Source organism: Anguilla rostrata, chromosome 16 (genome assembly GCF_018555375.3).
Source record: "Anguilla rostrata isolate EN2019 chromosome 16, ASM1855537v3, whole genome shotgun sequence".
NCBI classification, from domain to species: Eukaryota; Metazoa; Chordata; class Actinopteri; order Anguilliformes; family Anguillidae; genus Anguilla; species Anguilla rostrata.
The window spans coordinates 13,019,253-13,032,796 of record NC_057948.1 but is presented as its reverse complement, the minus strand read 5'-3'; the positions used below and the strand labels follow the sequence as shown (position 1 = coordinate 13,032,796).

The 13,544-nt window shown below is 42.2% G+C and overlaps 2 protein-coding genes across 2 annotated transcripts in view; one reads left to right on the top strand and one right to left on the bottom strand.

The window, feature by feature from the left end:
- Nucleotides 1-5,064, top strand: part of LOC135242587 (RNA polymerase II elongation factor ELL2) — a 38,404-nt gene extending 33,340 nt beyond the window's left edge. Inside the window, exon 12 of the mRNA XM_064313728.1 lies at nucleotides 316-5,064. Coding sequence (XP_064169798.1) covers nucleotides 316-426 — 111 coding nt within the window. The 3' untranslated portion in view covers nucleotides 427-5,064. The remainder of the gene's footprint in view (nucleotides 1-315) is intronic.
- A 1,544-nt stretch (nucleotides 5,065-6,608) lies between these two features.
- On the bottom strand, nucleotides 6,609-9,582 carry pex11a (peroxisomal biogenesis factor 11 alpha). Its single transcript, XM_064313729.1, has 3 exons — nucleotides 9,012-9,582; nucleotides 8,532-8,647; nucleotides 6,609-8,319 (listed from the first exon to the last, which is right to left on the bottom strand). The coding sequence occupies exons 1-3, from the start codon at nucleotides 9,074-9,076 to the stop codon at nucleotides 7,751-7,753; spliced, it is 750 nt and encodes a 249-aa protein (XP_064169799.1). The 5' UTR covers nucleotides 9,077-9,582; the 3' UTR covers nucleotides 6,609-7,750.
- Between the last annotated feature and the right edge of the window lie 3,962 nt (nucleotides 9,583-13,544).

The window sequence follows — 13,544 nt, the reverse complement described above, 5'->3', positions numbered from 1 at the left end:
TCAAATTCAGACAAATAAGAAATCTGTGATCGATTTTGGTTTGAAAGTTAGTGGTCAATGTTTTTTTTTTTTTGACAAACCTAAGAATGAATATTATCGTCAGTGATTATAACACTGTGCCCTGACGTTGCCATGGTGTCTGGATCAGACACTGTTTGGTCTGTTTTATCCCGAATGAGTCAACCACCCTCAGTGCGGTGAAATCTGCGTTTAGAATAGTTAAATAGTCCTTGTTATCTCAGAATGGACACATGCATAGTCTCTGGGTTCATGATAACTGTGGATGTGTGACCACCTCTCCTTTGACGTCTACAGAAGTTTCCTGGTTACCGGGAAGAGAAGAGGCGCTGCGAGTATCTGCATCAGAAGCTGTCGCACATCAAGCGCCTCATCCTGGACTATGACCAAACCCACACGCCTTCGTAGCGCTAGCGCCATCTGTGGCCCAGGAGGACCAAAATGGCCGCCAGGGAGATCCCTCCCCCACCCACGCAGCTGGTGCCCGACCCTGAGTTCTTCAAAGACACTAAATGCACCCCCCCCCCCCCCACACGCACTGTCTCACTTTCTGAAGCTTTGCGTTCAGGTGGCACGGGTGCAAAACTGTCATTTGTTTCTAGATGGGGCGAAGACCACCCACTTGTGATCAGCATAAACCCTTTTTAATGTGTGTTTCCATGGTGACGGGTAGGGTTTTGCGTCAGATTTAATTGTATGGCGAGGTTAAATGTGTGTTGAGATGAGCTGAAATAATTTTACCCATGATGCTGTGTGGGTCAAGAGGGAGGGCCATTCTCACCATGAGGTAAGGGGCTGTATTGACGCAGAACAGAAGTTCGCCATGCAGCAGTTGCTCAGAGGTATAAACTGCCTGTTTTCTGTTATCTCTTATCACGCTGCCTGATACAGTTGCAATGGTATGTTGTTTTAATGCTAAACATTCTCTTCCTTTTTGAATTTGGAGCATTGATATAAATTCATTTTGTGAACTGGGATGATGGCTTTCACGCGGAAAAAAAGATTCAAGTCTCAGTAGTACTTCTATTTGCTCTGCAATTAATTCAGCACAAAGCATTATGTATGCTTTTCCAAATCTTAACTACAGTGCACCAGTCCAGTGAGATCCATCCCTGTGTGTGTTTGTGCGTTTGTGTGTGTATGTTTGTGCGTGTGTGTGTGTGTGTGTGTGTGTGAGGGTGCTGTACACATTTACATTCCCCACAGTCCCGCAGTATAGAAGTAGATCCGAGCCGTTAGGGCTGTCTTTCTGTTTACCAAAGCAGACAAATTAAGTGACCACTGTGGCTTCCTCCATGACACAGTTTCACATCTTCAATCTTGAAATTCATGTCACATAGAGAAGGTAGTATGTTTTAAGTCAGACTATGGTCTATTTTATTTGGTGTCTTTGCTTACAAGAAAATCAAATCATTAATGTGTTTTAATAGACAATAACAGATACCACAGATATGTTGCCTTTTATTCAGATGCTCAGTGATCTTTTTTAAATGATGTTATTGAAGTTTGAAAGAGACTGGGCTGGCACACAACCCCTCTTAACATGAGGAAATAGAAAGGGCCTCCAGCAGCTCATTTCATGCCTGTAGTTTGGCTTTCAAACGGCACATATCCAGTCAGACTTAAAAAGGTGCTGTGAAAGGAATGTGCGCCATGGACGGCGCTGTCCTGTGGAGAACGTTCACACACTCAGAAATTCCAACCGAGAGAATTTAAGGCAGATGATTGCTGTAGTCATAAAAATCTGTACAAAAGTGAGAAGTTATCTAGCTGAAATGTGCAGTGAAACTCAAAAAACCAGACACGCAAATTGTAGTGCTCAGAGAGACAGTAATTATTGTACAAGATCAGGTCTGTCGCCATGGCGCTTTAATAAGCTAATGAAAATTGAGGGTATGTTTTTTTTTTGTGTGTGTGGAAAAAGCCATTCAAATACTCTGATCCTATGTTATGGCAATTTTCCAGTGTGCTTGGCTGATATTATATTGGTTTAGCCGCCTGTGGCTCTAGATCATGCAGGCCATGATTCAAACCATTAAATCAGCGTTTATGGATAGATTCCTCCATTCCCACCCAACACACACACACACACACACACACACGCACACACAAGCCCTCTCCAAAAGTCCCTTATGCCCCAGTGGTGTTTTTCCACAGATCAGTTTAAACCTGCAAAAACACCACTGGTCTTGGTGGGACCCCAGAATGACTGAATGACAGTTGTTTGGATGGAGCAAGAATGGTGAAGAGGTGCGCCTCACCTGCTACTGGATCTCTTTTGAAAACCAGTTATCTCCGCACTGAAACTGTATTACGAAAGCTGATTGAGTTGACGATAAAGTTGCCAAAACGTAATGGAGCATTTGTTTTTATCGTCCAGTAAGTTCTGCGTGTGCTCCTGTATGTAGACATTGGTTCTGATGCCTTAAAACTGCCAGCCCTCATAAGCAAAGCCTCTGGAACTGCCTCACCTGCTCGTCCAACCCCACCCAGTCCCACCAGCTCAAATTCAGTCTTAAACTCCAGTGTTAAAATAGAGGCTCCCTTGCTTCAAGCACAGGAACTGTCAAAGTGTTTTCTTCTTGTTCTTTTTCAGTGGACAGGCTCTCAGGCCTCTTGTGCCATTTTAATTATTCTAATTTCTTTGCTTTGTTCCAAGCAGAAGGTCTTATTGTTTTGCCCTCAAATGATTTAGCCCAGGGGTGCCCAATCTTATCTGAAAACGGCCGTTGTGGGTGCAGGTTTTTGTTTTAGCCAAGTGCTAACACACCTGATTCAACTAATTAACTAAATGTGATCTTCAATCAAGACCTTAATCTGTAGCATCAGGTCTGTTAGTGCTGGGCTATAACAAATGCCTACGCCCACACTGGCCCTTTTCGTATAAGATTGGGCACCCCTGTATTAGTCCCTTGATTTCGTGCGGGGTCCCAGGGAGGAGAGAGTTGACCCCGCTTACTTAACAGGTTGTTCATCTCTGTACGTATTGTCATTTATTTAAGTAATTTATTATTTTTGTTTTGAAGGAGGTCCTAAATGTAGTTTATTGATGGCAAAGCTTTTTTTATGAATACGGATTTCTCCGCTTTTCACTCCTTGACAGCCAGCATGATTGATTGTCAGTTTGGATTTGAACTGCTCCCAGCTCATAGCGGTTTGAACCATTTCAAGTCTCACAAAAAAAAAAAACTGAGTGGAAGCAACCAACAGACAGCTTCCACTCTGTACCCTGACATGCTTCATGTATAAACTGGAATGGCAAGCACTGCTATATATTTGGGGCCTGATTTATTTAGCACATACAAAACCAGTAACATGACCAATGATTGGTCATAGTATGCACCAATCGTGTAGGTTGTGTTTTTAGTTTTGCGTATGCTAAAAGCTTTAGTAAATTGGACTCTTGGTGTGCTATGCTATTTAAGTATTTCTTTATCGCTCTCCCTCTACGTCCTTACTTCTCTAAGGTTAGGTTGCTATGCTAAAACGCCCCAGACTGCTGCTGGCAGTGAACAACATGCTGCTATGAGGCATTTTAGATGCGGGGAGCGGTCCAAGTCATTTATTATTGTTCTCAATAATACAAGGTTATTGTGGTCGATGAAAAAGAGTGGAAAAACTGTGTTAGTGGAGAGCAGAGCCGATGTTTCTCACAGTCTGTCTGTGGTTTGTGAGTACGCCTCGTCGTGCCTCCTCCTCACTGGTCACTGGCTTCCTGTGAAATGTACCGTTTCCTGTTTATCTTAGTGAGGCTATGATCCTTTTGTGCTCTTGAAGTGAAATGGACTCCCTCTTTTCAAATAATCATGGATTAATATGAGCTAGCCTATCCTGCTTGTGTTTCCACAAGTGGCCAGTGTGCCTGATCCAGTTGTTCTGCAGTCAGCAATCTGTGAAATAAACATCTCTTTTTTTGATGTAGAAGTGTCTGCCAGGCGCAGTTCTTGTGAAAGGGAAGATGCCTTTGCTGCCCCATAATGTTTTAGTGACAGTGTTGCATACTGCGACAGAAACGTACTCTGAGGATTCCTTTTGCTCCCGAGTGATTCGATTCTGGATTCATGGAACCGAACGCCTCCTGAATCGGGACCATTACGGACCGGGGGCTGCCTGTTTTGGGAAAACCGGGCCTTCACGAACCCTGAAAACATTCACAACTGTCGCCTTTCAGCAGTGACTCACTGACATGAACGGGACTGGCAGTGTTTCACTGTGAAATCAAGCCTCTTGATTGGTCCGTGCGAGTGATTGACAGCAGATGGTACAGTAGCCCAGTCCCATTGAAGGGTTTGTGATGCCTCTCTCTCTCCTGTTGCTACCTGAGCTCTGATTGGCTCTCAGTAAAGTACAGGCGTGTTGTACACAGGCGGTAGTGTTGGTGCCTTCTCTGGGAGTTGTGTGGTGGAGCCGTTTCATGTACAGCGTGTCACGAATCCGAAGGTGTAGAACAAAACATATGCAATCGAATGCATCGTGTCTCTTAATCGCATTTTACAAATGCATATTTCCTATACTACATGGAGTGGAGCTAAGGAAGAAGGTCTTTGTTATGCGTACTAACTTATTCAGAGTCTAAAGAGGAGGCATACAAAGCAGTTTATTTCTTTAAGGATATTGTTCTCTCATTTTTCATCTCTTTGGTGTATTATATTTGTTTATTTGTTGCTGTTGGAAAAAGAATAAGGTCTTCATGGAAAAGTGGAGAGAGCGAAAAATATGCCATGTGTAAACACCAATGCATTATGTGAACTTGTAAAAGAAGGATCTGTGTAAAAGAAAATAATTTATTTCTTGTGTTGCATTTTACTTTTGTCTTTGCACAATTTTATCAAGTCTTTCTAAAGGTTGACAGGCATTGTTATATGTTGGTGGTGAGGGGAGAATTTTAAATATATGTGTATGTGTGTGTGTGTATGTATGTATGTACGCATATGTGTGTGTGTGTGTGTGTGTGTATAAAATATTTTTGCACCACCTTCACCTGCTCTTCCTTTGAGAAAACATATTCATACTTAATATTTCTGCTCAATAAAGGTCTTTTCTTCACGCCTAGACTTTCTGGTCATGACTCAGAAATATGGCCATCAGATGGCAGTGTAGCACCAGGAAAGATGCTTGTGAAGGGAAGAATCTGTCAGTTGTGAAATCCATCATTCTCCCGTATTTAGAAATGATGGCTCGTTTTAGCTTTTGCGGCCAGACACAAACTGACATTTTGGGCAGACTGCGGGTAAAGTCTCAGGAGTCCAATAAATGAAATGCAGTCTGTGGCAAATGACAGATTCCAGATGTCATGATTGTGTAAGGATTTGTGTATGGGTGTAATCCAGGGTGCCCTAATGACTCCTATTCTAATTGGCTGAGAGAGAGAGGTTTTCCAAACTAAAGTAACCCCACCACTCCACGGTCTGATGCTTTTTATGTAGCTAACCTAGTTGAGCAAGTGTCATGAATGTGGGTGAGAAGTACACACTTTTTAATTTTTTTTGGAAGACCTGTGAAAATGAGAGAACAAGTGGGAGGTATGTAAGTGGCCATTATCAGTTTCACACAGGTTAGCCCAACTTCCAATTTGACTTCATTAGCAGGAGAGGACAGACAATGGAGGACAAGTGTGTATGTGTTTGGGAGGGAGGGCCGTGTGATGGTTGTGTTTGGGAGGGAGGGCCATGTGATGGTTGTGTTTGGGAGGGTGGGGGTGTGACGGTTGTCTTTGCAAGGTTGGGGTGTGATGGTTGTGGTTGAGAGGGTGGGGGTGCAATGGTTGTGTTTGAGAGGGTGGGGATGTGATGGTTGTGTTTGAGAGGGTGGGGGTGTGATGGTTGGGGTTGTGATCCCCAGAGCTATATCATCAGGGGCTTATGTGCCCTGTCTCCCAAGGCGAACAGGTCTGGGATGAGAAGCCAGATGAACATGATCCAAATCAACCCCTGCTGAATGGTGAAAGATAAGTGGAATAGGATTACTGGGACCCATCCCTAGGGCCAGGCCTGGGGGTGGTGTCCGCAAGCGTCTGGTGACTGGGCAGCCCACGTACCTCGACTGGGCTCACCCCTAAAGGGCTCTATGTGGGCTCACCATGTGGGCCCACCACCCGCAAGGTCCAGGGGTAGGGGGTCGGGTGCGACGGCTATCGGGCAAGGGCCGGGAGTGGAGCGGACTCGGGTGTTCGCTCAGGCGGTGGAAACTGACTTTTGGTACATGGCACTTTACTTCACTGGTGGGGAAGGAGCCTGAGCTGGTGCGTGAGGATGAGAGGTACCAACTAGATATAGCTGGGGTCACTTCCACACAGTGTTGGCTCTAGAACCAAACTCTTTGATAGGGGTGGTTGTCCAGGGTGAGAGGCACCAGGCGGGAGTGGGGATACTCAACAGTCTGGTGGCCACTCTGTTGGAGTTTACTGCAATGGACGAGATGGTCACCTCAATGCAACCACGCATAAGAGACGAAAAAATTGGTATGTGCTTATGCACCTGTTATGACCTGAAATCCACCTGCGTTACAGCAACCAGGTGCATGCTGCTGGACGTAACACTACACAACACACACAAAAAATGCTTAAGAATCCAGTCATTATGGCTCACATATCTTTGTGCTGTTCACTTGCATAGGTGTTTATTATTTTGAGCAGTGCACATGTACATTACTGCATCACATGTTAATCTGACATGGAAAAATATGTTTTTAACAAATCAAGAACAGGCGTCACTCAATAGTGAACATCCCGATTATAACACATTACTCATGTAATCAGCTTACATGTAAACTGTGTTAGGCATACAGTGCATTAACTCAAGGTGTTTTCTTGTTGTAGTGCTCAAACCCTGGTACCGTAGTTGATACTGCTGATGAATAAAAGATATGCTGTCATATATGGAGGTAGAATCTGTGCTGAATAGCCCTGTACATTTATGTAAATGACACATTGTGCTGCACCGAGAGCAAGGTTCCCAAATTTGGGTCCCGGGACCCTGTGGGGTTCTATAAAGAAGTAGGCCTACATGGGGTTCCTTTACACTTCTTGATGAGGAACATTTCCCTTTAAGAGTACTGTGTTTGCTTTGCCTCAGTGCATGAGTTACTCATCAAAAAACTGTTGAAGTCCAGGTACGTACTCACAGAACCACACAGGGTCACTGAATTCAAAACAAGAAGCCAAAATCACCCTTGTTAGCTTACCCATTGGTAATACTGTGATCATCAAAATTATTCAATATTTATATTGCACTAAGGAGCAACGTCATATATAAATCTTCATACAGTGACGTGTTTCCATGGAAGTTGAGAGTGTAAAAATACATACAAATATACCCATTTCATTAAGGAGAGGGGTCATCACACAGAGGGTTAGATGAAAGGGTTTGGGAACCCCAGCTCTACGGAACAGTCTCTGAAAATAAAGTTTCACAGTTGCAGGTTTCAGTTTATGTTCCCATTATGTCCGTACTCTTCTCATCTTCTATTACAGATGACCATTTCCCAGTCTGGAAGCTACATAAAACTGGCAAGGCTAGGAATCACTACCTTCTGAGCACTAAAGCCCTGCAAATACATAGAATTCCACGATTTCCTCTCTATTGGTTGAGTCCACTGGAGCTACTGCAAGACTGCACTACAGCAGACCTGAGATACAGAGAAAGACAGAAATTAGTTATAACCCGAAAGGCTTATGCTTGTTAATCCAGTGTTATGACTACAAATCCCAGTGTTATGCCCACCAGGCATGCGGTCAAGGGTTCATTCTCAAACCAGGCTTCAGGACTGACAGTATACCCAAAAGGGAAGACATAAGACCACAAAACCCAACCACACCAGCATTGGTCTGGTATATACCCAGCCGGTCCATTGGTATGAAAAGGTCGCACACATTCTTCAGTGTGTCAAGAACAACTTGGGGGTGGGTTTTCAGGCTCTCGTATAACAGGAAGAAAAAAGCATCAAGCTCCGGAATGATCACACAAGCCACATCCTGGTGCTCGTTAAGGTGTTGCTGGGCTTTCTGCTGGTACTGCCTGTCTCGTGTTTTCTTCACCATGATCTGCGCGATGACATAGGCATCGCGCGTGAGACTCATGACCAAAGAAAAGAAGTACAACCGCGAGGCGTTAAAGCTCCAGCGTTCCTTGTCTAGGTTATGCACGAGCCCTACGTTCCTTGCCCACAACACATTGTCGCAGATGAAATAGAGGGCGCGGTTGAGGTTGGAAATAGTAAGGCAAAAGCGTAGCACTGGGTCTGAGAGCTGCATGGTTCTTCTGGCCGCGTGGACGGAGCTCACAGTGTTTCCAAGGCGGAACACTGAAAGGACAACAGCACAAAAGGAGTTTTCACTATAAGCACCAGATAGAGACGCTGCTCAACATACAAACACACGCTTTCATAAAATGCACCACTGCAACATACGCCAACAATTTTTAACGGTATTTTGATAAGTAACCTACTGCTGTTAGCATTTATAAAGGGAATACAACGAGCTCTTAATGTGCTTTCAAACAAATATAGTGACTTACATTTCCTTCCAGAGCTCATGTTGGACTCTAGAGCTTGGAGCTTCTTCAGTAGTTCTTTTCTTGCGGACTTATTCCGCAGTAAATATTTCACAAAAGCACATGCATACTGCGTTGCTCTGAAAGAAAGCCGATTAGATTTATCAGCAATACGACGCACACAATCAAACACCATAAACTCGTTTATTGATCAATACATTAATTCATTTTTTTCGTCCAAACTAAAGCAGCTCTTTCCATTCCTCACGTTTTTAAGGTAGCATATGCCACTGGTCGAATCCAGCTTACTTCAAAGCCCGCTCAAGTCAACACGAGCTCAATAAAAAGAGAAACGTAGCAGTAACAAGCAAGTTCAATTTTTCAAGAAAAACAGACTCGCCTGAACTTGTCAATTCAAAGCGAATTCAGAATTTGGTGCTTTTAAGAGACCGCTGATGGCCTACGAGACGTACCTCCAGCTCCATATAAGGAAACCAAACTCACCTGAAAATACGATCCCTTCCCTGGCTCTGGTTTGTAAACTGTATAAACGTATCCATCATAACCATCCGTTTCTCTGTACGAGTTTAGAATACACACGCTAGCAAAGAAAGAAGCATCAACTTTTGCTAGAATATGAAATCCCTTTAAAATCGAGTGTCACAAAAGGAACGTGCTTAACAAACACGCTGAGCAAGCAATCCTGTCAGATAGGAACGGGCCCGCCCATCTAAGGAGTTCTGCATGCACCCAGACCGACACGTATGAAACAAAGTCGCACTACTTGGACGTGTTTATTGCATAAAGTATTATTGTAATATATTTTGTATTTTATTGCAACATTTTACTCTCTCAATTCCACTGCCAGATAACTAGCAATAGGTGGAAACTTGCTTGTACAAAAGCCTACATTTTATTTTTGCCGGTTCACTTTAACAAGTCACCTGTAGCTGCTGGCAAACTGTACACATATATAACTGCGCTAACATAACATACATTTTATCTAATTTAGACATCTTAATATGCTTGTTATAACAAGAATAAGTTCTGAATTTAAACGTGCTCAGGGATTTTAATCAATTTCACTGAAATGCTACGCTACTCTGGTTGTAGTAGGGAACTTTCGAATCGACGGACACTACCGAAATGTACTTCCTGCTGGGTCGTCAGTGGTTTCCTCCATAGCATCTGATTCTGGGTCAGTTATCTCTTTTACTCTTTTCTTTGGAGCGGAACGGATTGGGTGTTTTAAAAACTGACATCAGACCTGCTCTGAAGGACGGGAAATCCTAGGCGCGATACTGTGTATTTTACTGGGGTTCAAGTATCAAGTTGTCAAACTATCCTCCGCCGTGGCAGAAACAGAAAATGCAGTGAGCAGCCGCGGATCTGCGAGCTAATTCGCAAGCTTGGAAAAACTTACTCTGGAATGGCTTTGACTCCACAGCGGAGGGCATGTTCAATGAAGGACTTCACAGTATTGAAGGCAGGGGGAAACCAAGCTTATATGCTCCATGAGCATATAAAGGATTTGGAATTGTACACCTCTAATAACACATCATACTATTTGGCTACAAAGTATCCTTTTGGAGTCTCCAAATGGCTTCTTTTTTATTTTATTTTTTATTTTTGGTAAAGTGCCTAGACATAGCAAAGAAAAACCAATGCAGAATGCTAATTTTTAGTGGTATTGTCATCAAATTTGAACCGGAATTTGCCCAGTGTTGTTGTGTTTGCATTGTGTTTCTAAGCCCACCAGGCCAACCTCAAGCATATGTATAGACTCTTGATGAGTAATTCTGACCCTTGGAGAATAAAGTCACAAGGGGTAGCTTGCAGAAGAGACCAGTATTATGCATGTATTCAAAAGGGTTCAAGAATAGTAACCATATTATTTTTGGTATATCCTTTTCAGGCTTGTGTTTGAAAAGGGGGGGAGATAGATAAGGGGTTAAAAAAACCCTCACAATGGGTTCAGAAAGGGTTTAGTATTTTCCGTATCACAGTGAAGAAATCATACTTGAATCTTCATAAACATTTTTTTTTATTTGCAAAGAACTTGCTGTAGAGAACTGTCAATGGGACACACTTAACATTATTTCATTAACATTGTTTCCGCCTATAATTAAAAAGCTGTTAAAAGAAATGGTACAACCGCAATGAGTCTCAAGGGACTGGGCTAGAGGATATCAATCAGACATTCACAAGGTCCTTGATTTAGGAAAGTGAAGGTGTATGTGTAATTATAATGTCTCCCCCTTCCCCCATCATATCATGGTCACAATGAAAGAAATAGAGATTACAAGGGGAGAAAAATGAAATTTCACACTTTCATATGTGTCACAATGGGGAAGGACCATGTTTGCTCACAGCCCCTCTCTACTTCGTTCTCCCATGGAGTGAGTGTGCCTTTGTGCCACAGGTGGTGTGGTAATGATTAGACTAATCATAGCGGAAAGGTTATCGTAGTCATTTCCACCAGCCGTACCGAGTCGTTCAGCTCGCATTCTCATATAATGAAAAACAAAATACACCTTATAAAAAGAAGGGTTGTCTCAAAAATCCACAAATAAATGCAAACGAGTGCACACAAGCCAGGCGATGCTTAAATGCACTTTTATTTTGTAAATTCCTAAGAATATTTCTGAATCTCATTTTATTTGTGGAATGTTCAAGCTATTTATTTGTTTAGCCTATTTATCTTTGAGACAATAATACCTCCATATTGAAATAAACATCTTTTAGGCTCATTTTACAAACTGGGGCTAGGGGCATTCTGGTACAGACTAACGCCAAATGCAAGACACAGCACTGTATTGCTCAATGACCTTTTGAAGTTTGGAAGACAGTCAGCAGGCCATCAGTGCTGGAAGTCTGTTTGTTTATTGAAATATGTCTGGAGGAACAAGGCCGGGGTCACATGGGCATCACAAACAAGTGCCGGGTGCATCTGTTATTGCCCCAGAATTATAAGGCATTGCTAACATTCCTCCTGAAATTGCAAAAGAGGAACTCTGATCCAAATTCATGTCTTGGGTTGAGTTAAGAATTTACGAGGGTTTGTAATACAGTAGGAGCTCCATTTTGAAATCATAAAGTTTGCATTTGATTAATGTTGCAATGTACTGTAGGTAAACTTGTGTGCTGGGTCCTGGTTTTTGAAAGTTTGTTGTGAGTGCAGTTGTAATGATTAGAGTTTCCACCCTTCACTGTAAAGCTTTTTGAGCTTACCAGAACTATACATTCTCATTTATTGTATGAATAGTCAACAAACTCTACTAAAATAGATCACTGCTTGACAGACTTTACGTTATCATGTAGTTGTCTACTGTACAGTGTGATTTAATTCCTTCTACTGTGGACTACAAATATTCCATGGCAATTTAACAAAGATGAAACAATAAATTACTTTGAATTGCCTTGTAATCATACTAACTGTTAGCACATTTTTGTATTGGGAGAAGAAAAACAGAACAATAGAGGGTCAGGCCAGACCAACAGCAGCTTGGACCTCTATGCAGCTTGGAATGTCTTCCGAATTACATTTCACTGTAGGACATTATTTGGACATCCAGAAATGTGAAGGCACACCTTTGAACAGATGCCTAAGGAGGACGGCATGGATTACTTCTGCTGACACAACAGAGGAAAATCAGAGAAAATAAAAGGAACAACCATCACCAAACCAGCAACTTTTAGCATTTTTTCTGTACAGTTCCGTAAATGGCTGTTTTCCAAACAGTACGTAATTAATTATTTAGTGAACCAAAGACGCAGGCTAGTTGATTTATTTACACAGGCAGCTGCTTTTATTAGAATACCAGCCATGACTTTTTCAATATTTGCCTCTCAAAGGACCCAGAAACACTGAATAGACCACTGAAACTATAAATTGAGGTGAATTTTGTGATGGGTATGTTACATTAGACTAGGACCAGTTAACCTTGAAGCGATGCAGAATATATATGCAATTTCCAGATACCTAACAAAATGGATTTGTAATCTTCTATGTAATTACAGATTCAGACCAGCAGGGGGTAATCTTAGAACTTACCTTACGACAGGGAACAGTACTGTCACATAAATTGTTTCTGTTTGCCTTCTGCAAGGCTGTGGGATGTGGTGATACCTGTGTGCAATGTTTGGCAAATTGCAGAACAATGGAGCCAGATCAAAGTTCTTTAAACCAGCTGTAGAACCATTGATGCATATAGTATATAACTTTATATTCGGTACCCTAATCTCACCGATGAAGCTAAATAAGTCATAGGTACAGTTGCATTACTACTCTTGGGCAGTTGGCACAGACAGCCAATCATAACATTACAGTACAAGCTGATTTTGAGTGACCTGAAGTGTGTTCTCTTGCTTCAGACCACAAACCCACAATTACAGATACCCATCACTGCAGGGCTGGCAGTTTGTTTGAAACTTCTGTAACCGTCTAAAATATCAAAATCTGGGCCAATGAAAAATATACAGTATAATCAAAATAATATATATATTTTTTTAAATATATATTTCATTTTCATTTGTGATTGATGGCTCACAAGGATGTGACAGTCAAGTGGAAGCCTCCTGAAAACAGTTCTGTTCATGCAATTACCACATTCCCTTTTTAGGGAACCTTCAGAAAGAAGAAGACTCTTTGCTCCTGAATATATCTGACACGTGGCAAATAAATGAAGGAGCAAAGATAGTGTGCAGTCTTTTTCATGTTTGCTCTGTTGATTTTCACCTCATTAAAAATTGGTTGTGCGTTCTTCTGTTTAAAAGTTATTTCGATAAATTGAATTGGTATTCCAGACTAGCCTTGGAGCTAATGGAATCCCATATGAATTATGCGGGTCTGATGGTTTATTCCCCTCTAGTGAAGTAGGCGCAGAAGTCGTCACACTCGTAAGTTTTAAATTATAATTGTGCGGGTGAAAGTGTTGGTGCAAAGTTCTAGAGATTCACCTGCAGGGTTAAGAACAATTTCAAATGCGCCACAAACTGCAAGATAACTCCTCATTTATATACAAAACACGAACCCCT

What these genes read in the sequence shown, in the direction of transcription:
- pex11a (XM_064313729.1), bottom strand. Translation starts at nt 9,076, where the DNA reads ATGGTTATGATGGATACGTTTATACAGTTTACAAACCAGAGCCAGGGA. An exon ending in GGAAGGGATCGTATTTTCAG is followed by an intron (nt 8,648 to 9,011) that starts GTGAGTTTGGTT and finishes GCTTTCTTTCAG; the next exon opens with AGCAACGCAGTATGCATGTG. An exon ending in CATGAGCTCTGGAAGGAAAT is followed by an intron (nt 8,320 to 8,531) that starts GTAAGTCACTAT and finishes TTGTCCTTTCAG; the next exon opens with TGTTCCGCCTTGGAAACACT.